The sequence below is a fragment of the Botryllus schlosseri genome, chromosome 10, assembly GCF_051294905.1.
Source record: "Botryllus schlosseri isolate E-star chromosome 10, Bs_hap1, whole genome shotgun sequence".
Classification (NCBI taxonomy): domain Eukaryota; kingdom Metazoa; phylum Chordata; class Ascidiacea; order Stolidobranchia; family Styelidae; genus Botryllus; species Botryllus schlosseri.
Genome location: NC_137245.1, coordinates 16,984,397 through 17,011,630, shown reverse-complemented (window position 1 = coordinate 17,011,630; position 27,234 = coordinate 16,984,397). Strand labels below are relative to the sequence as shown.

Here is a 27,234-nt window from a genome sequence, read left to right as displayed (position 1 = left end):
AAGCATTCGTTTGTTTACATGCGTTTTTTCGCTGTCCGAATATTTCGCGGCTTCGTAATACGGCCAAGTTACAAAGACGACGTCGATTTTCAGAGTGTGTCATCAATGTTTCTCGACCTTTTGAGCTCGGACACCGAATTAAATCAAAATCAACCCTGAATGTAATTGCGACAAAAGCATGCAACTCAAAACAAATAATTAAAATTCATGCAAGACAAAGTCCTGTTTAAGCCACCAACACGATTTAGACTGTTCAGATTTTTTTATGAAAGTAATGCGTATGCAACCTCTGCGTGCTATAGATTCTATGAAACCGTCAAATGTCGCTAAATTCTACTCTCGCGTCAAGTTTAGTTTAAAGCTTCTTCTTAGCTTTTACATAGTAAGCTATACTGGTTGTAAGCTAAACATAGTTTCCTACAACATTTGTAGCATTGTCACGTACGGTACGCTAAATACGAAGTAGACCATGAAGTCTATATCATGTCAGAAAGCGTACTAAATTTGTTGTTGTATTTCTCTGTTTGTTGGACAAGACTTCATGGGTGACTCCGGCCTTGAAGACTCCGGCCATATCGGATCTCTCAGTCTTTACCATGCCATATATATTATAGGTAATTATAAAAATATCTCATTTATGAATGGTTGTGCAATGCATATTGCCCTATTCATGTATTTCGTGGTTTATGAATAAAAGAGTTCTCTCTCTCTCTCAACCTCCTACATTTAGCAAATTAATATATATCAGCCAGATCGGGCGCACAGATCCACGGGAGGGCGGTTGAGGACCACTAATATACAGCATCGTTCCTGCTATTGTCAGTATTGAAAGAAGTTCTATTACATCGGATATGGTTAGACAGGGCATTCGAGGTGGACTTTCAATTTAAAAGAACGCAATATAGCTCGATAGCATAGTAATTCTCAACAGAAAATCAGCGACAGCAGTGTAACGAAAGCAAGTCACACACCGAATATAGTAACACTCACGTAGGCGGACAGCTTTTTCTGTTACACGGAAACGCGCGGAGCGCCGGTTTCCGGTCAGGGTCGCACTTTGAATCCGCGGCCTGTTCCGCGCCTTCCCTCAAACACTTGGCCGTTCGCTGCCGAAATCCGTTACCGCCGCAAGTGTGGCTGCACTGACCAAGATCCCCAACTTGCCACATGTACTCTGTAGGATGGATACGACATCGTAAAGATAAAGCAACAACGATAGTGACGCAGCGCGAAAACAGCCGATGTCCGAGCAACCACACGTACAGTGATAGCACGGGTGGTGACGTCATCAATATAGCAATGTCAAGGCGTAAACATGCCTTGTATTCATGGGAGTACAAACAACGCTCTAAAATTGCACTTTAGTAAAAGTGGAAGTAGCGATTTTCGAGTGATTAAGAAGTAAACATTCCACTTCTAGTTCTTCCCAAAATAATGAAAACTGTGAAGTAAAAGTCTTAGTAGTATAAAATCATAACCACTTAAGCAAGTATAAGCAAAACCTAATCGAGTAGTATAGGTAGGGTGCCACGTTACTGACCACTCCCTGAATGGCACAGAAATAGAACCCATAGCATCTTACTGGCAATTGCGATTTCCAGGCTAGCCGTCAGATTCCCGGCTTCGTTGCTGGCGTGGCACGAATACACGCCGTGGGAGTCCTGGTCCACGCTTGTCAAAAACAAGACCTTGCCATCCACCAAGATTTCATACCGCGATTCCGGCAGGGACGATCGCAGAGGCGCACGTCCCAGAGACCAGGACATGTCGAGATGTCCGAGTCCCTTAACGGGACAGCCTGTACAAAAGTGTGTTGATGTGTAACGGGCATAGTACGCGGGGGAAACGTGACGAGATAACATTTGCGCTCAAAGAAATCGCCGTTGCTCAAGTCACTTCCCAGTGTTTAGAAAGAATGCATGTTATAATTCATTGATGTGATGGAGTTGCATGCCATGATATTATCACCCGCGCACTGTCTTGTTTACTGTGGAATAGAAGTAATAAAGCAGAAGTAGTGATTTCAAAAACAAGTGAACGAGAACCAAAAGCCTTGAATATCCTATCTCCATTTCAGCACAGGCTTTACAGTAAGCCTCAGTCAAAACACTAAGACATCCCCATCGATAATACGCTGATATTGGATGATACGGTTTCGATACCCATTACAGACACTTACCAATAAGCGCACCGGCACCGCTGTCGATTTTGTAGATGGGTCTCTGTTCACTGGCCATCAGCAGTCGCGGAAGGCCCTGCTGAGTTTGGAACGATCTGTCTTGGGACGTGAGGTATTCTTGCAGCTTGGGCGCTTCTGCAAAAGTACGCCACCATTCAAATCACGACGTGACTAAACATTCATTATAAAGTATAGCGACAACGAATAATTTCATAAAGTCATAGAGGGGCACATTGTCCGGAGAATTGGTGTCGAAAGAAATTCAGTAACGGAACTACAACATGACGACGTAAAAGTCACGTTAAGGCCTCTGCACACTGACCTCGCGACGCAACATCGCGAGTTGCGCGTTGCGAGTTGCGAGTCGTAAGTCGCGAAGCAATGCACACTGGTCCCGGCAGTGCCCACAAGCGGCAACTACAGCTCTTGCGCGTTCTGTCCGAAGTCTCGCAATGGATACACATTGCACAGCTCCCGATAGATCGCAAAATGAATATTTCGATGGGTATACATGGGTTTGTCAATGAATAAGATGACGTCTTATATGCACACACGAACCAATATCATATTTCAATGCTGAAAACGCATAATCTGGGTGACCCAGCAGTTAAAGGCGCTATTTCCGGTTGCCGATCCAAATTTCTGGAGTTCTAGCTGTAGCCTATTATGGCTACAAACACCAAGCCTTTCTGTATTCCACAGCCTCAGTGACTGCATCAACTGTCAAGCACTCATACTAGGCTTACCATATTTCGGAAATGAAAAAAGAGGACACTTTTTCAGAAATTTCAGACATGCAAAACTGGAGAAGAATTCTCAAAAACCGGTAAATTTTTCTCACTTCATGATCGGTTGACTAAAAAAAAAAAAAAAAAAAAAGGTAATCACTTCCGCTCAGAGCTCAAAATCACGTTTTTCACTCCACATTCCCAGGTGGATGACTAAAAAAAAAAGGTCTTCTTCTCGCTCAGAGCTGAAATCACCACTTTTCCCTCCGAAATACCCGCCGGAGCTTCACTTCTGCGCTAATTTGCGGCATATCACTCGCAATTTCCTCTAGATCTGACCTAAATTTTCAAAAAAGAGGACAAAATCTCAAAAAAGAGGACAAAAGGGCGTCCTCCGAGGACACTTTCAAAAAAGTCAAAAAAGAGGACAAATCCTCTTAAAAGAGGACGTATGGTAAGCCTAACTCATACATTAATTTCTCGATATGATAGAGAACAACATTCAAATGCATTATAATTTTATTGTAAATGAATTGAGTCTTAACAATATTCAAATATAACTGGGATTCTTTCCTTTTCAATCTTCGAATTGCCCTCAGGTATCAAGCATGGAAACTGATCCGTAGGCCTGGTTGATTCATTCTCCATAATGATGCATAGTCCATTTCTGACTTATAATATTAGCCACTACAATTCGTACCGAAGTCTGATAAAGAGGAGAATAGACGAAATCTAACATCAAGAGTTACACTGCTGCTACCTAGTCAACAAAAAGATTTTCAGACGTCGTGTTCTGAGATGTACCGGTATCTGAAATATACATCAGTGAACCCATGACATACCACGATTATATGTACCTGCTTAACCCAGTTTCCAACCAATGTACATTGTACAGTCTGTACAGGTTAAAATGAACCAGACAAGGTATATATATAATAAATCCACCTGTAGACATACAATGACAGAGTTTCGCGGTATCGGTACTGCCGGAGCTGGTTGGCCTTTGGTAATTAGTAATTACCAAGTACCGGTACTGCTTACAGTAGAATGCGCTCTTGCAGTTAAGCTTCAAGTTTTAAAATGTCCTCAAATCAGTCTAAATTCAATGAGGAAACAATTATAGATGCCAAAACACGCAATACCCGGACAAACTATTGCGGTGACATAGAGCTAACGATCAGTAACTGCTGACCAGTCGCTCGCAACTCGCGACAAAGTTGAAAATTCTCAACTTTGTCGCGGAGTTGCGCAACCCTGTCGCAGACGGCATGTTGCGAGTTGACGGCGACTCCGGTCTGCATGGTCCAGTCGCAGACAGGCGCGATTCTCTCGTTTTATCGGGTCGCGAGCTCAGTGTGCAGAGGCCTTTACAGTAGGATCGGGATTGTGAGTTCAGGTAAGGGCAACACATTTTCGCAACGACTGTTCAGCCGTGACCTTACACGTACTGTGACGTCAGAAAGAGAAAAGTCGTGGGGGCGTGGCAATGTTTTACGCTGCGCCCTTGCAAAAACTCACTACAATGGATATAACGAAGATTGTGGTTATGAACAGCCAGTCCTTTTCAAGTTTTCTGCCAGTCCGCCACATATATTACAATATCATATCTCAAGTTGCATAATCCAAGAAGTTGGACGCATGTCCAATTGTCCATCTATTAATTAGAGAAATGTGATACTAATCTTGAAATTGATTTAGAAATTTGGAACGTATTTTTCTGTATCGTACCGTTCAATAGAGTTCATGGTCTACTGTGGAATTAGCAAACGTCACAACGCTGCATGCGTTGTGCCAAACTGTATAAATGTAGATTAAAACTCGTTTAATACCAGTCTAACGTGAAACCTAAGAAGACTTGTCATAATATATTTCGTTCAATTTCAACAGTAATATTTAGCTACATTTGACAGCATAACAGAGGCAAAGTCGCAGCTCTTTCAAAAGACACCGAACAATCAAAGTCGTTTTTAACGGGACTTCGCCTCGTGGAAACTTCAGTAGAACCACGCATAACGCGCGTAACGTCAAAATGGCAGCTGCAAATCTCTCATTATATCTAAGCTTCCAATATTTGTTTTAGAGATGCAGACATTTGCCGCAATTTCGTTTTGCGTTACTTTTGATTTATTGGTTGACCGATCCGCAAAATTTGCTTTGAAATTATACCTGTTCCCAAGTTAAAAAGTTTGAAAACCGCTGCTATTGACTTTTCCAAACCTCCGAAACCAATATAGATATTTTTCTAGCCGCGGGCCGCTATACTGAAAGGCTCATTTGTGGCTAAGGATCTGTTTGCATAGCCGGTATCGCTACAAAACCCCAGGCCGCTGATAACAGGTATCTGCGCGATGTTACGCGGTCAAAACCATAACCCACACTGGCACCAATTCTGCGGCCGTTAACCTCCGCAGTTAAAGGTGTGAATTACCGACCAAACAATCATCTCAGCCGTGTCAACACAGCACGAAATAACGGCGTTCCGGCACAAGCCAACGGCCAAGACATATCCCGCCTCGAAGATTTTACGATATTCGACAATACACCGAATTTAATATAATATATTTACATTGGCTAGTACGTGGATTACACTTCCCGCTCGCACTCCGTATGTTTACCAATTCAAAGGATAAGTAACCAAAATCCGACGGAATAATGGGTTTGCCCAGAGCGGAGTTCAATTTCGAGAAGTTTACACAGCTTCGCACAGATCTCACCTGCTCTGCGCGTCATAGGAATGAACAAGGCACCCCCGCTATGCTATGATAATTGAAACAGCTTTATTCCGGGGGTACTCACGGGAGTAATGAAACGGGTGGAAATGAGCTGGTAAGTATGGCGGGTAATTACCGAATAAAAGCAGCGTCGTGCTCCGATAATCAGTTCCAATCGGGTTGGTGGCCTCGCAGTTGTATAATCCTTGATCGACAGGCCCGGCGAGGTCTATCAGGAGAGAGTTATCCGGCAAAATCTGAACGTTGTCTCCGAGTCCGGCGACGTCTTTCTCCCAGCGTACTCTCGGCGGAGGGAATCCTGTAACGCACATTGTGCAGAGGTGTAGTCAAAGTAGCGTTGCTACAGGAAATAAGAAACAACGGAGCCTACGATCGTATTCCCAAGGCATGATGAAACCACTTGAAGTGCAAGAAGAAAATGGCGGCTTGGAAACACAAGCTATTCGCAATTTTGTGGTTTTTGTGATCACTAATATTTGAAGAGCTTCTTGGAGGTACACAACTTCAATATACAATTGAATAGTATATTCATATTGAAATGAACCCGAATATTTTCGGCTGACACTCGTCAGGGGTAATCGTCAGCAACTAGTAGAGAATTGGAAAGAACATTGTATATCAACAATCGTATCACAAAATATGACGTCACCAGCATGAAAGGAGTTCGTGTACCACCTAAAAATAGTACATTGAAAGCTCTCTCATTCACGAAATTTCGTGCTGGTGACGTCATATTTTGTGATACGATTGTTGATATACAATGTTCTTTCCAATTCTCTACTAGTTGCTGACGATTACCCCTGACGAGTGTCAGCCGAAAATATTCGGGTTCATTTCAATATGAATATACTATTCAATTGTATAATGATCACTAATAACACTACAAATAGGTGCAATCGTATAATATATATCTACTCGCCGTGGCACATGGACTATTTCGTACAGTTCTTATGACAATTCCACTCACAAAAGTAATGAAAACTTACTCTGGACTTTCTTTCTACTTTTCAAAATCCAAATTGTGAAAGGTAAATTGCCTAACACTAAGGTTGCATTTAAAAAAACTGATGTTTTAAATAGCGTTTGAAAGTGTCATTAATAGGGCAAGTTTTTGCAACTTTTGCAACTTTTTTTTACAGCTTCCGGCAGCTTCCTGAATACTCGTAAGATATGTAGGATGCTGTTTTAAGCTGTTTGAAGGAATCTCATAGTGCAACTTTTTGCAACTTTTGTCCATTTTTTTCATGCAACTTTTTGCAATATTTTGCAACTTTTTCGATTTTTCATGAAAGTATTTTCGATTTTGGTCAAATACACGGCCAAAGTCGACTGAAACACCGTAAATCAGCACCGAAGTAACGCGTTTACGAGTGTTTCGGGAGCTGAGCCGGGAAATTGACCTTTTTTTCAGTCAATCTGGGAAGTTGACCTTTTTTTTTATTTTTTAGTCAATCGAGCAAAATGTGGTCTTATATTGCAACTTTTGCAACTTTTGTCAAAAATAAATGCAACTTTCCGCGGATTTAACTGCAACAAAAACTTGCCCTAGTCATTAAAATAACAAAGTTGTGTGTATAATTATGCCATAATTGTGTAAATAATTTCGAAAAAAACGTACAGTATGAGACTACGGACGATTTGCACCCAATATAGTCGGCGCATACGATATGGACGGGTTCAAAGATGTTTTTCTGGTCCGTTTAGGACAGGAATCGGAAGCCTTTTTCGGCAAAATAGTCATCCTTACCATATATTTTCACTTGTCAACGTCACTTCACTGTGACGTCACAATTTAAAGACTCGTGATGTCATGGTTGAATTTTTTTTAAGTTTTAGAAAAACTTGTTTTAAAAACGGGCCATGTTTTAATCGTGCTTGTTTTAAATTGATTTTTGTGTTGAATGCAACCCTACCTATAACAATGTTCATGTGGAAGCGGAAGTAAGTCTGCATTCTACAACATAACCACCTGATTGAGTAGGTAGTTGAATTATGGGCACAACACACAACTTCTGAAAAATAGTAGTACTTCGTCGCTGACCACCCCTGACCAGGCACGACATGAATAAAAACTTTGGAATGTACGACACTGATTTTTACGAATCGGATAGCATGAGATTAATGTCCGCGGATGGCTGAAAGGTCGCGGAACAGGTTTCCGAACCTATATAACACCGGATCCCAAGTGTCGAATTTCACAAACCAGCGGCTAAAAGCCGAGCTAGTGTAAACTCATGGCATGTAATAACAGATGAATATACTAAATAACCTGAAAGTATCGAAGTCTAAGCGGCCAGATGTCGGGAAAATGGGAGTATTGAGTTTCAAATATAGTTGAGTTTAATGGACGCTCCAAGCGTAATTACGTTTGAAATGGACGTTACGGCCAACAGCTAAAATCACTGCGAAGACTCCAAGAAAAAAACGTACGGTATAATGCAGTTTCTTATCAGATAATTAAGTTAACAGAAAAATCATCCGGTCATTGGTTATTACGCAGGCCCATTTCCGCATGCTATACTCGTGAAAGTACGTCTCGACATAGCGGTTTGGTGTTCGCTGTCAACATCATTACATCGGTACAGGGCTTGTAGGTAAAAATTGCGAAATTTGGAAGTGACACACTTCGCAAAATATTTTGGTCGGCTCTTCACTGGTATTGCATATACCTTGCACGCTTTGCAACATTTTTCAGTTGACTGTTCTCGGTTATTGCATACAGCTTGCAAGGTCCACAAACGGAGAGCGTCAAAAATTTCACGGACTTGAATTTCTGATGAAGAATATGGACGCGCCGATAAAATCCATTGCGCACGACCATTTCCGGCGGGCGATTGACAACCTCTTACGTATAGTCGGATTCGGGAATTTCCCATATCAGCAAATCCATAATCGTTATCGTCTCTTTTCGCCATATAGGCGGTTAAAGTGGAGAGATAACGTATAGTGGTATGATCCACAGCTGCAACACCAATGGGTTGCTGATTCGAGTCCGACCGAGGTCGACTCCGGAATTCCTACCCAAGTTTTGGAGGTTTATCTAGGCTCCTCCTCGCCACATGATCCGCGTAGGCGGTGTCTTATACAAAGCCGAGAAGTGGGCCGTGCTGAAAGTCGGCAGACACGGTATAAAAATAAAGAATATCGGCCTGCCGTAAATGACCATAATAGTCGAGAAACACCATGAATGCCACAAACAAACCGTGACACGGGGGCTATTTCGCCCAGTGACTATAACAGGTTTACTTAGATACGTGATCGAAACCCGCCCAAACTTTAAAAAAATACAAAGTGTAAACAGTGACTGTATTTGCCTAAAAACCGATGAAGTAGAAGTGGGGTACACGACGTCAGTATGCAATTGAATAGTATATACATATTGAAATAAACCCGAATAATTTCGGCCGACACTCGTCAGGGGCAATCGTCAACAACTAGTAGGGAATTGAAAGAACATTGTATACCAAGAATCGTACCACCAAATATGACGTCACGGACAATAAAATACGAGCGATCGAGGGTTGAAGTATATTTTTAGGTTAGACGCGATCTCGAGATCTATTTGAGGATGTAGTTCAAGTAGGCAAACTATAGGCTACTTGAGTACTCCGAAAATATAGACCGTCTCTGCTTTTTTGCTCTGGCAACGCCCCTACACAGCCTATCTATCCGAGACGCTGCTGCGGATTGACAATAAAAGATAATGTATATTAATAACGCTCCAACTACTCTCCAACTAACTGAATTGGAAGTTCGTACAAGTCTGGGGATCACGTTTTATAAACACCGCGTAATACCTTCGACTGGACACTTGATCCGTATCGAAGTCCCGGGCGACGCCCTTATGACGTTGCCGACCAGAGCCTCCACGCGCGGCCTGTTGAGCTGCTGGCTGTCGTCGAGATGCGAGATGATGCGCGGCTTTTTGGCCACGCTCAGTATCGTGCTGGCCGCGTACGCGCCGGCCGAGTTGCGCGCGACGCAGGTGTAGTTGCCGCCGTCCGATATGAACGGGTGGATGATGCGCAGCGAGCTGTCGCCAAGTAGAGCGTGCCTGTAAATACGGTCAGGCGGGTGAGATGACGCCTTTATAGTCATCATCACAAGAATAGCCAACCAAAAAAAGTTCGGTGAGACTCCTAGCGGATCTATGAGAATTTCAGACTGTTGAATATGCACGTTTGCTAAAAATAGTTGAGTATCCCTGCTATATGTAGCGTTTGGTTGCCCGGCATGTAAGCATTCGACACAATGAAAAACTACACGCGATACTTTAGCATGGAACTTTATACCACAAATCTAACTTAACCCTATCCACAGAGTTAACCGTTATCCTAGGGTTACCACCATACGTCCTCTTTTAAGAGGATTTGTCCTCTTTTTTGACTTTTTTGAAAGTGTCCTCGGAGGACGCCCTCTTGTCCTCTTTTTTGAAAATTTAGGTCATATTTAGAGCAAAATGCGAGTGATATGCCGTAGATTAGCACATAAGTGACGTTCCGGCTGGGCGAAAAGTGGACCTTTTTTTCAGTCAACCACTGGCAATGTGGAGCAAGAAACGGTATTTTGGGCTCTGAGCGTGAAAGTTGACCTTTTTTTTAGTCAACCGATCACAAAGTGGGAAAAATTCACCGATTTTTGAGAATTCTTCTCCGGTTTTGCAAGTCTCAAATTTTTGAAAAAGTGCCCTCTTTTTAGATTTCCAAAATATGGTAACCCTACATTATCTTGACCCTAGCCATCGTGACGTAATTTGTTCGTGGCGTATCAGTTAGCGGCGTAACTGAGGGAGAAACGGGGCTATTATTCGATATCACGTTTTTGTGAAAATTTCACTCACACTGTTTTCTTATAAAAATTTAAAGCAAAAAAATAAAATCAGTTTTGCTTCAAACGAAGACTAACGAAGACTGCTTTGACCACCTATAAACATAAAAAACAATAATATAATAATATAATAATATAATACCTGTCGTCTTGATGTATAGGCTCCCCGTTTTTCAGCCATTCCGTAACAGGTGGCGGATTGCCAGACGCCTCGCACAAAATCGTCACGATATCTGTGTCCGACACGGTCATTGTCCCGCCCACGTACGTCACAATGTCTTCGCGAACCCTAACCGGCAGACCGTCCTCTCCCGGAGACGTGATGAAAGGTTTCGTGACCCGCGAGTTTCTGTTGTTTCTGAAAGCTTGTAGTTGCGGGGTCCGGGCGGCGGGTATCAAGTTCTCTGGGCGCGGACAGGGCGGCGTGGCGGTTGTTCGCTGTAAAAATGTCAATCCTTAGGGGTCCACGAATTAGTTTTAGGAGGCCCGTAAAAGTGCAATGCATCATCAAGAAACTACAAAAATATGTCATCCTTTGAGAATAATGTCATAAGCGCAACTGTGACTAGCTTGTCTAGTCATTAGATATCACATTTTAAGGCATGCAATAGCCGAGGTAGAGATGTGATTGATGTGATGACCATCCAGTAATCGGCTTCTGAAATTTTTGGGTTCGAGCAAGTCCCCCCCCCCCCCCCCCTACCCACAAAATAAAATTGAAGGCGTTCGCAATCAAAAAAGTTTAAGAACCCCTGTGTTAAGTTCTTGTCGGCACACAACGCAAACAAGTTCAGAAAAATAGCAGTAATGAAGTTATGTCTCAACGCTTGCTGACCGGCATAATGGGGTTTCCATTAGAAATTTGATGCAGACATCGCATATTACGCTCCCGCATGCGTTGGAGATGACGGTTATGTGTTCCGTTCATTCACCGCGCGTACATTTTTGTAAAAGAAAAAATGTATCGCATCTACCGAACATTCCATACGTGGACAAACCGTACCCGCGTTAGAGATTCTGTTAATTACGCTACAATTCGTACGGTGCTTCCGGCCTGAAATTACGATGTAGCCTATTTCCACGAATCAACGTCATTTATCAGACGAGGTATTTGGTGAACACCATCGTCATAATCATATGTATCCAAGACAAGTCAGGAGTATATACCACGCTATATAGAACGCACGGCTTTCGTTCGAGGCGTAGGAGGAGCCTAAATACCACTTGGTAATTATTAGGGCTGGACACAGTTCGTTTGTTAGTGATATTTATGGTGTTTGTCGACTACAATAGTCATTTACACCAAGCCGATATTCCTTAATTTCGATTCCATAGCTGCCGACTTGTAGCACGGCCCACTTCTAGGCTTTTTAAGACGCCGCTTACGCGGATGAGATAGCGAGGAGGGGCCTAGATAAGTACGAATTCTGAAGTTGACCTCGGTCGGACTCAAGCCCACGCCACAGCCCATTGCTGTTTCAGGTGTGCATAATACCACTACACTATTTCGCCATACACGAGTTGGAGTCGAAAGTGCTGTGCTCCGTTCATTCACTCCGTGTCCGCGTAAATTTTTACAAAAGAATAAAACGAATTGCATCTACCGAACAATCTTTGCGTGGGTAAATCGTACCCGCGTTAGAGATTATGATAATTACGCTACAATTCAAACTGTGCTTCCGGCCTGAATTTACGATGTAACCTATTTCCAGGAATCAAACGTTATTTCTCCGACGAGGTCTATGCTATTTGCTGAACAGCATCGATATAATCATACGTATTCAAGACAAGTCAGCAGTATATTATATAGGCTTACCACGCTATAAAACGCAGGGCTTTCGTTCGAAGCATAGGGGAACCTAAATATCCCCTCGTATTGAACTGAGCACAATGATCCGAGTACTCTAGTAGTCTAGCAGTGAGAAATGTTTTTTTGAGCACTGAAATTATACACTCCATACTACTAAGAGTTAATTTCTCTAAGATAATGATAGTTTCGATTTTTTTTTGCTGTGCAAGGCTACAAACCTCGATTGGTCGCATCGCAGCATTCGAAACATGTAGTAAAATCTATACACGTTAGTAGAAATGACATACATGTGAAGTCGGGTTCACCTGAAGCATGTTCGAAAAAATACCAAAAAAAAATGTATGTGAAGTAAAACTAGCATTCAAATCCTTGAGGTCGCGAAAAAGGTACATATTTGAACGACCCACATGCATACTGTGGATTGCATACCGAAATTGCCAGTACAGCTCGATATTTTACGATTCGAAAACATTTCGTGTTACAAATTACAACAAATCTAATCGCACCATGCTCTTAGGGTTGCATTTAAAACAAAAATCAATTTAAAACAAGGCCCTTGTATAAAACGTGTATTTTACAACCATGACGTCACGAATATTCAATTGTGTCGTCATAGTGGATTGACATTGACAATTGAAAATACAGGGTGAATATAGCTCCTTTGACGAAATATCTGTACTACTGCTGTTGAACCGACTATTTTGAGAGTTCTAATCATCTTATATCGATATACGTCGGCTATATCGGGTGGCAATTGTCCGTAGGCTCATACAACATGTTTTTTGGAAAGTATTTCCAAAATTATGGCATAATTTAACAACTTGAAAATTTATTTTATTTTTTTAAAAAGGCCTTTATTTAAAACACTGTTTAAAACGTGTTTTAAAACACCGTTAGTTTTGAATGTGGCCCTGACCGGATAACTGGATTACTAGGGATAAGATCGCGCGAAGATTTATACAGGTATACTCTCTGTCGTGAAGAAACCGGTATCGCTAGTTTTCGCTACACCTAATTCGATTACCAACGTAAATAGCAATATCACGTCGAGCGGATATTTTCGGAACAAGACTACAAAGGTAATAATTTATTGCCGTGTTCCGGTGAGGACCAGCCTCGGCGGAACGACATTCGTCATTTCCCCGAAACCGACAAATCCCAACAAAGCAACGTTGAAGCAACCATTACGCGGGCGTAAGAGGGATTTTGCCATAACATTAGTCTTTCATTCTTTGGGGGATTATCTAGTGTTTCTGCATAACACGCTTCGGTAATACAGCTTCAGATGTTTGATTTGTACTTACGCGCGGGTAGCTGCGGGATATCCTGGATCGGCGGCAGCGGTAGAATCTTCGTCTATCTGAATAAAGCAACATAGTGTCTCGTTTTACCGTAGTACTTAGACCTTAAAAGGCTGTGATGGTAACGTAGGCCATAGGCATTGGGGCGCGTGAACTCACAAGCAACGTTGGCGGTTGCTCTATAGAACAGTCGGATGTAGGAGGCGGTGCAATGCAGATAGATGGATGGAAAAATAGGTGTATCCGCTAGATTGTCACCATGGCTTGGGACGTAAATCATTCCGGACTTTCTGGCACGTAATTCGAATTCTACACCCGTTAAAGTTGGTGTTAACGAGCCAAATGCACACACAGACACGCAACTTGACACCGATTGCTTAATTACAACGGCAAGTTTGTGCATGTGCACCTTTTGCGACATTCTTTTACAGCTTCCGGCAGCTTCCTAAATACTCAGAAGTTATGTAGTATGGTGTTTTAAGCAGTTTAGAGATTATTATATTGCAAATCTTTTCAACTTTTCTCCATCTTTTTCATACAACTTTTTGTAAATTTTTCGATTTTTCATGAAACTTTTTGCAAAAGGTTTTTCGATTTTCCATGAAAACTTTTGCAACTTTTTTCGATTTTTCATACAACCAACTTCTTACTCGAAATATTTGGCACTACATGAAAATAGATCACTTGAATATATCACTGTCGTTTCAATTTGAGGTCGTTTCTGATTTACGTACGCTCAGGGTAGACCGCCGAAAATTATATTTTCACTCGGTCAATTTTTTCAGGCTATTGATTTTGTTGAAGTCAACAGCATTCACTTTTCCTACATTGCCTTGGATACGGTTGGATTCTAGTATTTCATACGCTTAAAATTTCAAGGAACTTGTCCATAAATGCAACTTTTTGTGGTAACTTTTGTGAAAAATAACTGCAACTTTCCACCGCAACCAAAACTTTCCCTATTAATTCCAAATAAGCTTATTAATATTGGAGGTAGAATTGGCATGCCAGGCGAACAACAGTCACAATTCAACTACCAGACCTAGTTAATGCAATCAATGATGGCTAAGACTAGTGTATCATCAGAAATCATATGTACGAGTTCAGTGTGTGTCTTGATCTCCATGGAACCTTTGGGACTGACTCAGTGAACCCCTGCTGCTCCGTGTATGGTTGTATTTAAAACAAAAATCAATTTAAAACATATTTTCTACGTTTTTTGTTTTGTTTTAGCCATGACGTCACGAATATTTAATTGTTGCATCACAGTGGATTGGCATTGCCAATTGAAAATACAGGGTAAATATTACCCTTCGACGAAAAGGGCTTCCGATCACTGTCATAAACAGACCAAAAATATCTTTAACCAGGACTACATCGTTATGCAGCGCTTTTACGGTCGGCGGTCATCGTCATCAGAAAACCCATTCCGTACCAACGATCTATATCCACGCGCAAAACCGGTTGAACCGACGACGATTTCGAGGGTTAAAGCCACCGCACATCGTTTACGTCGACTATTTTGGGTGCAAATCGTCCGTAGGCTCATATAACTTGATTTTCGGACGTACTCAGTACTTACACATTTATGGCAACGTTTGAAAACGTTTGAAAAACAAAGTTTTTTCAAAAAGGCATTTGTTTAAAACACTGTTTAATTAAAACATGTTTTAAAACACCGTTTGTTTCAAATGCAACCCCAGTTCCGTGTAACATGGGTTGAGAACCATTTCTATAGCATGTAGCGTCAATAGCGAAGGCCATGTTTACAAAGAATAGTTAACAGTTGGACACTATATTCTCTTATGAACAGACATGCGACGGAATAAGAGAAAGCAAACTAAGGATACTGTCCCCCGCACCGGAATTACATGGATGCTCCAAACCATTGTGCACACGCGTGATTTCATAGCGATGAAGGTTCTTAAATTGTACAAAGACGTCTCAGCGATCAGGACATGACAGAAACTAAGGCTATTAATCATACCGGAATATAGGCCTTTGAGGTTTCGACAAGATCCGGCTTCCAGTTACCAACTTGACTGACGAAATTCAGTGCTTATATATCGGATAAACAGTACAGAGCAAAAGAGCATACAGTGCGGCGATGAATCTATCATCTCTTGACAAAAGTGGAATCACGACTATAACGCAAGACGCTGACACGGGACGTAAATCACCGTTTCGCGGCGGAAGCCACTTAACTTTGTAAACATGTCTTTGTTTGTGTACGTGTCACTGTGTTTGAAGCCGTGTATGTTGTGTGCCACTGTAAAGTCAATACACATTTATATATATACATCAACTTTGCACGCTTTGTCGCCAAATGTCACCTCGAATGATGACCGGAAGGGTTACATTTCTACAAAAACTGCGACTACAAAAGAATCGCCGTGAGCCATCATCATATACCGGCACCTTGAGTGAGGACACACATCCGTCTGAATTCGGCAAAACGGATTTTGCAGCCGTTTGGTAATCCAGACCCTGATTCAATAGGAAAGGGTTGTGCAATCGGGCTTTTGAAGTGTATGGAGTAATTCTACATAATTCTAGTTGTCCAATTAGTAGACTAATTACAGCGAAATGCCGATAATGTAATTAGTGAAAGCATAGTGTCCTATATGGTGTCGACACAAGCAAATCTCACGGCTCAGTGAAATTGATTCACGTCACAATTTCCATTTGGCTACAGGCAATTTGACGGTCATTTTTGACCGGCTTGCCGAGTATTAAATATAGTAAAACGGGTATCAATCGAAAGCTGACCCTGCACTTAACGAAAATATAAATTTTATTCCTCTCGCGGCCCTGGAACTCCCACAAGCGCCTCGAATTTTTCATTGTTATGGAGATTGGCATTGGGACGCAACAATGCTGTCTGGCGAAACGAGAGAGTAGCTCAAGAGAAAAAGAGCGGACAGCATTGTTGCGTCCCAATGTCAATCTCCATAACAATGAAAAATTCGAGGCTGATTATGGGGGTTCCAGGGCCACGAGCGGAATAAAATTTACATTTTCGTAATCAGTGCAGAGTCAGCTTTCGATTGATACCCGTTTTACCAAATTTAATACTCGGCAAGCCGGGCAAAAATGACCGTCAAATTGCCTGTAGCCAAATGGAAACTGTGACGTGAATCAATTTCACTGAGCCGTGAGATTTGCTTGTGTCGACACCATATAGATAGGACACTATGGTGAAAGGTTTCTTTGTTCTAATTCTAATTCTAATCTAATTACTGGTTTTCCTGAAAATGTTACAAGAGAGCTGTACAGTGTACAGCAGTGATTCTCAACCGCGGCTCTCCGAGCCGCATGCGGCTCTCGACTGCTCTCCGTGCGGCTCTCACTAACGATGTGAAATCATTGATGCTTCTACGGAAATTCTAATTATTCATGATCATAAATAAATCGCGCCTTCAACACAACAAATGTACGTTTATGTTCACGTTTACTGACGCGAAGGTCATTCCCTGATCACAATAGAATCCTACGTAATACAAGTTGTACGGGTTGTGACGTAACATTACCGATAGTAATTTCGGTAGGCTTTAAATCCGAACCTTTACTGCTTTACTGAAGGCTCTGACCGTCTGACCTAAGCCTAATCAGGTGTCTGTAATGAGACGGGCGAAGTTTATTTCGCTCGAGACGGCGGCTCATATTAGAATACGGGTGACAAGAGACTCGGTCAATAAGACAATCAACGTTTGGGGTAACTGCAGGTACTTTATTTTCTTACTCTTTGCTTTGATCTTGATAGCGTTAGAAAATATCGGAGACTTTGGTTCAATGATAATGTCAGGTTCAGATCAACCTGCAAAGAAATCTCGCACCCTTGTGCAAGAAAATCGGGCCTTTCAAAGTGAATGGGAAGAGGCGTATTTTCAAATTGAGGAAAACGGCAAAGCGAAATGCCTTCTGTGCCCTATAATAATAAACGGTGTAAAATCTTTCAACGTTAAGAGGCATTATAAAACACATGCGGGAAAATACGACGTCTATCAAGGTGAATCAAGGAAACGGAAGTTAGAATGTCTGAAAGCAGAGCGTAGCAAACAAGGAAAAATGTTTTTAAAAAAAAAAGAACCCGAAGAGGTAACAATAACATCATATAAGATCAGTCATCTATTGGCCAGCAATATGAAGCCATATTCTGATGGCGAAATTACGAAGCAGGCTATTGTTTTGTTTACCGAAGACAATTGTTCTCCTGCCATTCAGCAGAAAGCTAAAAAATTGCAGCTTAGCAATGATACAGTAACGCGTCGTGTCGATTGCATATCCCAAGATCTGCATGAGCAACTTATTCACAAGTCGCAAGATTTTTCTTACTACTCGCTTGCTCTTGACAGCACTAACGACATTACCGACATAGAGCAATTAGCTGTATTCATCCGGGGAGTCATGCCAGATTTCAAGATTTGCGAGGAGTTTCTTACTTTGCGATCTATTCATGGCACAACGAAGGGAACCGACATGTTTCGTGAATTTCATGCTACTCTTCAAGAAGCGCATTTAGACCCATCGAAATTATATTCATTGGCGACAGATGGCTGCCCAGCAATGCTCGGCAAAAATCTAGGTCTTCAAGGACTCGTCAACAAATGGCGTGCTGAACAGAATCTTGACGCTGTGACTTGGCAACACTGCATTATACACCAGGAAAGTCTTGTTGCTAAATCATTAAAGATGTCCAATGTGACAGATATAGTAATATCGACCGTAAATTGGATTCGAGCAAACGCACTTAACCATCGAAAATTCAAGGCTTTTCTCACCGATATTGATGCTGACCATGGAGACTTGATCATGTTCACCGCTGTACGATGGCTAAGCCGAGCTGCATGCCTCAAAAGATTTTACGCGCTACTTCCTGAGATTAAAATATTTGTCGAAGGAAAGAAAGACATCCCTCAGTTGGGAAACGAACACTGGGTTGCTGACTTGGCGTTCATGGTGGATATTACCTCACACCTGTCGTCACTAAATCGGAACTTACAAGGAAATAACAAGCTCTGTCACGCCTGGTACGGGACAGTGTCTGGTTTCATTGAGAAATTGTGTCTTTGGAGAAAGCACCTAGAGGAGGGTGTTACGACACATTTTGTAACGCTTTCAAACCACCGACAGAATGGATCATTCAAAACATATGACCAGGTTATTAGTACCTTGATTGACGGGTTTAAACGTCGAATAGAGGGAATGCATCATTCCGTACCCCTGATGAATATATTTTCAAACCCAATGGCAGTAGATGCCGCCACTGCCCCTGATATTTTTCAGATGGAACTGCTGGACTTGCAGTCCGATATAGAATTGCGACTGTTGTTTCAAAGCAATGGACTCCTTGAATTTTGGGGTGCTGTTCCTGAAGAAAAATACCCCAACCTGATAGCTAACGCATCGAAGAATGCCTGCATGTTCGGTTCAACCTATGTATGTGAAGCCCTTTTCAGCAAATTAGTGAGGATCAAAAGCAAATATCGCAACCGATTGACTGATCGTCATCTGAAACAGCTCTTGTGCACAGCTTCCTCCACGATGAAACCTCGTTATGACAAACTTGTGAAAAATCAAATTCAATTTCAAGTTTCGCACTAAGTTGCAAAATAGATAGTGATCACCACAGATTTAGCGTCACGCCTTGTTCATCCAAACTCAATTCACATGCTCTCGGAACTCAGAAAGATTGTGGATTAAGTCTCAATAAACATGTTGTGACGCTAAATCTGTGGTGATCACTATCTATTTACTATCTGGAAGAATGTAAATTGTAAATCATCCGCAATCGGCTTCAACGGTGAAGGGTATACCTCGGTATACCATCGGTGAAGGGACGTGGCTGGGTAACGTCGTTTCGGAAGTTGTCCGTATGGGGAGTGCCCGCTGTCACAGTGTCGTCTGGGGAAATTGTCGTATTTGTTTTGGCCGTCGCTGTTTGAGCCAATCGCGGTTTTGGCCGTCGCTGTTATGGCCGTCGCTGTTGTGGCCAGTCGGTGTTTTGGCCGTCGCTATTAAGGCCGTCGCTATTTTAGCCGTACACCATTTCGTTGATACCATTTTTGATGATATTTTTCTATTCTCAATAAATTACGTTATTCGTGCCATCATGCGGCTCCCGACAGAGTTGAGGTTCATAAAATGGCTCCCACAGTGAAAAAGCTTGAGAACCACTGGTGTACAGTGTGAAAAGAGACTTGCTGTACAGACGTCTTCCGATCTCATGCTTGTGAGAATGATCTATAGTTTTTTGTTGTGTATCTTTTTAATTATAATAGAATGCAATTTCCAAGAGTTTGCCAATTCAGAAATTCTAATTATAACGTATTTGGTTATGCTCAAAAATTCTCGATGTCCAACTTTGCGGCACAGGCTAGATCCGAATACACAAGACTATATATAAAAGCGGTAGCCTATACAACGAAAAGCAGGCTCAGACCGATTTCGATATACACACATTTTCAACAGGCCGATGTTAGTGAAGACTAGCACTGTGACACCGAAACGTTGCCACAAACGAATTCCGCGGCGTGTGCAGCGAAATTTAGCCAGCATGCGAATTTGTTTTGAATCGCATCACAGATGAAGTTGATGGTTGCGGTGGCGGAGAGAAGGGTTATTCGCAGGCCGTGTTATTTTTGGCATATGCCAAAACTGCCAAAAATAACTTATTTTTGGCATTTTTCGATTTTTATTTTTGGCAGTTTTGGCATCGTCCTCTAAATAGACAGTTTCAGCCTCGAATTAGTCACAAAAACGCTTTATTTGGGCTAGTTCGTCAAAAGATACCACAAAATGTGCAGCATCCACGTCTAATCAGTGCCAACAAACAATAAGTAGAAGAAAAAACCTAACCATTTCATAGGTTAATAATATCAAACGAAACCACAAAATGTGCAGTATCCATCGGAATCGGTGCCAATAAGCAAAAAAAAAAGAAAGAAAAGCCTAACAAACACGCTCAACATTTGATTGTTACAGCTGTTGAATAGACTTAAATCGTTTTCACTGTAACAGTGCTTCCAAACTCAGGTCAGCTAAGTTTCTGCTAAATTCATTTCTCGCTCAGCGAATCTGGGAAATATCGGCTTCAACAGTAGCCGTTGAGGGAAAGAATGTTGCCAGTCATCCACAAAAGGTTTTCAGAGCTTCGAAATCTTTGGAGGGCCGAACCGGCTTCCATGCATCATGAAAAGAGATGACTTCGCCAGCGCCATCGATCTCATCGCGGAAAGAATTTTTTTTCCTATCCTTTTCCAGGAGTTTCGTGTGTTGTCTCTCAACACATTCTATTTAGTAGCCAGACTATCATTTCTCCTTCAGTCTACCGATATATTTTCGTAGGACTTTTGTCACTTCAGGTGGCTTTAATATTACCAACTCGCATGGAAGAGTCCTGGGAAGGTTAGCTTGTTTAAGAACATTGACGCAACAAGACTGTCTGGCAAAACGAGACTATGCAGCTCAGAAATAGCCAGACAGTTTGTTGCGTCACAATGTTCAGCTCGATCACAATGCAAAAATCGTGGTTGATTTTGGGGGTTCCAGTTCCATGAGCAGAATATAATTCATATTTTAATAATCAGTACTGCGGCAGCTTCTCATTGATACCCGTTTTACCAAATTTAGCGCTCGACAAGCCGGTCAAAAATGGTCGTAAAATTGCCTTTGAACAAATGGAAAGTATGACGTAAACCAAATGCAGTCAGCCGTTCAATCTCGGTGTGCCCACAACATTTAGGACACCATGCTTTCACCCCTAATGGGTGGGCTGGACCCAGATTAAGAAACCTGCCTTTCACAAACGCTCTTCTCGCTTGTAACGCGGTCCTGTTAACACAACACCATGAACGAAATACACTATTTGGCAGGCCGTGTTATTTTTGGCATTTTCAAATTTTTATTTTTGGCAGTTTTGGCATCTGGCTCCTGAAATGCCAAAAATAACACGGCCTGGTTATTCGGGTAACAAAGGTATTACAAAAATGTTGAAAATGGTAGCTGTTCTGACTGCACAATCGCGATTCGTCAAAGAAAGGCGCATTTGTTGAAAATTGTAATTTTCACGAATGCCAGAGTTGTAGTCATGTGGTATTTGTATGAGAGACTCTGTACATAGATTTAAGGATGGTACGAACCCCTGAAAGGCTCTGGTTCGTGTGAACGCGAACCTTTTTGAAAGGTTCTATGTGAACGCGAACACGAACCTACGGTGTCATACTAATTCCAACGCTACATTTCCGTAGAGTAGTAGGCCTACATCATGTACAGCAGTGGTTCTTAACCTTGTCTCCAGCGCTTCACAAGGGGAGTTTCGGATTTTGAAGGGGGCGGAAACGCCCAGGGGGCGATATGGGGGCGGTATGGGGGCACTGAAGAAAAATGGCCTCGCTGTAGATGGTTTAGTAAGGACATATGATTATATAGTAGAATAATAGTTCTATATATCCCTGAGTTCTCATTGCAAACTAGCATTCGACAAAATCTGTCAAATCACAACGTTTTACGTTGCGCTCATCGCGAAATATCCGCCGACGATGTTTCAATGAATGCAGTGGTTTATTTTAATTCATGTAAAATGAGTTTCGCGTACTGCTGGATTACCAATTCCCCGTTAAAACACTCCCTTCACGCAAGCTACGCCAATTCGTTTTGACATCCTCCTATCTTTTCATCGTATCGCAGTTTTGCGGTGTTTTGAAATGATGAATATATTAATATATACTGATAATGATGGTGATAGCTCGGGTTATTCTCCACAAAATGCTTTGAACTAGGCATTATATCTTGCTGCTCAAATCGTGTCGAAATCGAAAAGGCACTGTACCGTAGAACTTTTGAGAGTGATGCCCTTTGTACATTAAAGATGCTTGAAGCTTTTTGGTCAAAATGATTAACTAATTATGGGCCTAGCTATAAAATTAAATCGTCATAATTTTTTATCATAGTATCATAAAGGATGATACTGCTTAATAGTGTTGTTACCCAAATTCATGTTAAAGGTAAGAGCTTGGTTCAGTACTAAATTTAACGTGAGAAAAGATCTCTACCACATTCTCAGTTGATTTAGTAGTCACACAAAGCAATAAAACAAAACCCAACGCAATTAATTTCCCCGTAAATTGTCAATCGCAGAGGAGAATTCGAGATGTGTGCATCGATCTCGAACCAAATGCTACGAGCCCGTGGGGCTTACCAGAGGGTTGTTATAACAACCTGGATTTTATATCGAAGATAGCACATACAATTATTATACCGTTAATTAGTCGAGTGGTTTTTTTTTGAAAGGGGGCGCTGGAGAAAAAAAGGATAAGAACCACTAATGTACACGATAACTATATGGCGACGACATTATGAAACATTCGAGTAACATGCTCATGTAACATCACCATCACCAAAGGTAGTAACTCGAACAATTTCGAAATGATTACATAAAATCAATATCTTCCATCGCTTTCTCAACAATTACGACGAAGAAGCGCAAGGGAATAAAAAAAATGGCCTTTTTTCAGAGTTAGGTGAATAAATTTCCCGTTTACAAGTCCTCTTTTTTGGACACGTAAATAAGGGAGGGGAGAAAATTTGTGTCGAGCTTGATAGGGGGCGATGAGTCGAAAAAGGTTGGGAACCACTGGTTCAATAAAAAAAAACAGGTGTCCAAAAGGTGCCCTATCCTGCTGTCACCAATGTCAAACAACGTCTCAATGCTTATAAATAATGAGAATGATCATAGCGCAACCTTGCATGCGGCGCCCGTAAGTCAGACATTATGTGGACATCACTTTTATAGAGGATACATGAATGCATGTAAAGTATATGTGTTCCGCAGTTAACGATGCTCATTACGCCTACATCTGAGAACAACCGAATCGAAGAAGGTTTTACGGCATATTTACAGCGGTAAAATCCGTCCCAAAACAAACACGATGTGCCCTCGTCAAGCTGCGTTTGATTTTGCAGTCAACAATCAACATCTTGGTTTATAGCCTTATGTGAAGCGTTGGTTTCCCGCACAATTGCTACGCGGCCTTGGTTCAGGTGGATCAAGATAATTGACTTAATTCGCTAAGGAAAGATACATATCTCACGTCCAAGATCACTTGAAGTAATTGTAAACGATATGCCGTGGACTTACTTTTTGACAGCTTGTTATTGAATGGATCCGACAAGACACTTTCAATCATTCGCAGTTCTACCTACACACATTGTCCGGTAGAGCGGTTTCGTATTTTGCATCAATAATAGCTGCCGGTACTGAACAGTGAACACACTTGGGTGCTTCACGTTTCCGAGTTAACGTTTCGTTTAGCGTGATTTGGAAATAACACACTTCGACCGGAATTTGTTTAATGGTTATACTTCCCATAACCCGCATACCAGCCTAATAGAAGTATCCTCTTATCAATTTCGTTACGGTTTGTTTAAAAACATTTCGCAAGTAGATGCAGCTGTAAACCACATTGTAGAATTCCAATATTTTGAACAGCTTAAGCCTCTCGCTAAGACGGCGTTTAGTGGACTTCTCGAAGGCGTGCACTGTGATTTCGCATAAGCATGTTAGGAATGTCATTTGCTCAAAAGTGGCCGGTTATATGTTAGCAATGTTGGTTCGGTAACGAATCTGCGGTGTTGAAACGATTTTCAAATGCGTGAAACCTCGGATCTGAATGGGAATCTGGATATTTTTTTTTCAGACCAGCCGCCATTGGAGATAAGAAGAGAATGTATTCGTACCAATTCCACGATTTTAAACCGCTAGTTCACAAAATTACACCATACAAGTTTGGACATTACTAATTCCAAACCGACTAACAGGGTTTTCCGAAGATCCATGGATATATGCATACTATCATATACAAGTATACTTAGATTTTTAGTGACGCATGCCCTCAAAGAATTTAACTTTACTGTGAACTGCGGGCGCAAGGTGCTTTTGCCCACTAACATAATTTCCATTTGTACATCGTGACGTCATATGATTTCATTGCAGTGCTATGAATCTGTGACTTCATTTCATTGCTAAAACCATTCCGCTCCAGGCTTATCCATAAGCCCGACTTGGCAAGCTAGGGAGTTTCCAATTTATCCCGACTAGGCTACAATTAGAATTAAATGTACACATTTTTTTTTCAAATTAAACCAGAATTAGAATTGGAGGTACACAGTTTTTTCTCCAAAAATAGACTAGAATTAGAATTATGGGTACAGTTTTTTTTTCAAATTATATTGGAATTAGAATTACTGAATCCGCGAAAACAATTGAGTCAAGTTCAGTCAATATATCATTCATACAGTTCATTCCCATGAGCAGGAGAATAGCAAATGTATGCACAGCAAGTTTGGCTCGCTTCGCGCCACACAGTTCTCCCGTAGCATTCACAGGAGCACCGGAAATTAGATTCAAATTTAATTAGAGCATTGAAACATTTCACAAATTAGATTAGAATTATATTACCGGCATTTCGCTCTAATTAGTCCAATTAGATTTAGGAGTTATTATGACTGCAAATTACTCCGTATATTACAGCACATACACATGCCGGTTCAGTTGCAAGATGGATTCACCCTGGCAATGTACACCTTGCAGTTACATACACAATTACCAATCGAAAAATGCGGCTCATTAATATTGCCTTGTAGTTATTTTCCTATTATGGTACCGCTGTTTGCGCAACTGCAATACTATAACTACGGGTGATTGATAACTTCCATAATACAAACCGCTCATGCGTACCGCTCATGATGTACTACGTATTTCATCAAAGGCCTGTGCTAACAGTAAAACGCGAACACTCAAAACCCAATCTGTTTTACGGCGACGGGTCAAAAAGCGAAAGTTTAAATCACGGGTGATTTCATTACAAAAACGGCTACGACATGGGGATAAAAATCGCTAATCCCCGGTTACACACATCGTCGGGAAATCGATACTGGCGGAACAGAAATCGGCTGATTTCATACGGCATTTACCTCGATCGGATTTCGTAGGAATTGCGTCGAGGCTCAAAAGTCAAGTATTCTCGCACCGCGAATAATCCTTATAAATACTGCGAGAATGAACGCGAACACCACCTAGTTTGAAATGAATACGAACCGTGCCCTAATAATACCGAACATAGTATTCTGACTTTTGTCATAAGCGCCACTCGATATTGAACAATACATGTTTGTTTGTTTGTTTGTTTGTGGTGTTCATGGTGCTTGTCGACCACAATGGTCATTTACACCATGCGGATATTCCTTATTTTTTATTCCACAACTGCCAACTTGTAGCCCAGCCCACTTCCACTTCCGCTTACGCGGATGAGATGGTGAGGAGGAGCCTATGAATAAACCTCCAACACTTGGGTAGAAATTTTGGAGTCGACCTCATTGTTGTTTACATCAGCCACAACCAAGAAAAAACATTAGCAAGAAAATCCGGACGCAGTCAGGTTCCGGTTCTTAACGGGTGTCACCAGCTATAAAATCTGCACTCGTGACTTATTGGGGCATTCTAAATATTGGTAACGTAATGAACTCGGGCTGAGATGTTTTTATAGTTTGCATCGTGATCGGGTCCGGTATATAGGTTCATTAGCTGGCCAACTCCGTAAGATCCAATCACCATTTCATCCCGCGTGCCGTAGATCAGCGCCGTGCAACGTGTAGTTTTCAATTTGGCTTTAGTCCGTCACATTTGAGCTAAGAGAAAGGTCTATAATATTAGAATCGCTGCGTGTGCTGATTGCGAATATGACTATTTTGACCAAATTCCGTCAATAACTTGAAACTTTTTCTGCGCTTCGCGCGGTTTAAAACGTGGTATTACTTTTTATTTGTGTATACGTATAGCCCGGAATCGCATTTTATTGAGAAGTCTGGCCATCGCCGCTACCACTTCTTAGTGGGATGATGGGCCTTGTAATTATAATCGGATGCTTATGTCCGGCCCGCGGTTTCACTGCGTTATTTATATCTGGCCGGACTGCCAATAAGGTGGGACAACCCTATCGCGGACCATGGTTCGTTTGAGGCTGAACCATTCTCTTTGAGCAGCGGACTTTTCACATCTATAGAAAGATGATATGACTGCTATGCGGCCATGCGCGATCGGGCCAACATCACTACAATGTTGCTGCATGGCATTCACCGATAGGTAACGTCCATCATGAAATACATCAGTTTAACTCTTATTCAAAGTTGCACAGTATGTTACTCCGCCGTATTGTGTACAATTAGACTTTCCCGTGATCTTGGATGGGTAGAATGCTGAGGTGGTCAAAGGTAATGTAGAAGTAGGAGTGACCATTTACCTGCAAGTGAAAATGTTGCCTGAAGTATATTGAAAACTATTCAGAAGAAGTGAAGCAGTTAAAATCGTAATCACTTGAGCAAGTAGTGCCATTAGGCCAAAGAGTAAACGTGCTGCTTCATCGCCGACCACCTCTATGTTAAGAATGTTACAATTGTTACATACATACATTCTTTGTGGCGATATGGCGTAGTGATATGATAGCGTAGTGATAATGCGTAGTGATATGCTGGTTCCAAAATTCCTGCCTATGTGTTTATGAGGTTTATCTAGGCTCCTCCTCGCCACGTGATCCACGTAAGAGGTGTTTTATGAAAAGCCTAGAAGTGGGTATTTGTACAAGTCGGTAAGTATACGGAA

The 27,234-nt window shown here is 41.7% G+C and overlaps 1 protein-coding gene across 1 annotated transcript in view; it reads right to left on the bottom strand.

The window, feature by feature from the left end:
- The window catches only part of LOC145448618 (ADAMTS-like protein 1), a 47,905-nt gene that overhangs the window by 5,858 nt on the left and 14,813 nt on the right, over positions 1 to 27,234 (bottom strand). The window contains exons 6-12 of the mRNA XM_080327060.1: positions 13,581 to 13,636; positions 10,609 to 10,904; positions 9,437 to 9,693; positions 5,755 to 5,937; positions 2,180 to 2,314; positions 1,583 to 1,798; positions 991 to 1,174 (exon numbers count right to left, since the gene is read on the bottom strand). Coding sequence (XP_080183186.1) covers positions 991 to 1,174; positions 1,583 to 1,798; positions 2,180 to 2,314; positions 5,755 to 5,937; positions 9,437 to 9,693; positions 10,609 to 10,904; positions 13,581 to 13,636 — 1,327 coding nt within the window. The remainder of the gene's footprint in view (positions 1 to 990; positions 1,175 to 1,582; positions 1,799 to 2,179; positions 2,315 to 5,754; positions 5,938 to 9,436; positions 9,694 to 10,608; positions 10,905 to 13,580; positions 13,637 to 27,234) is intronic.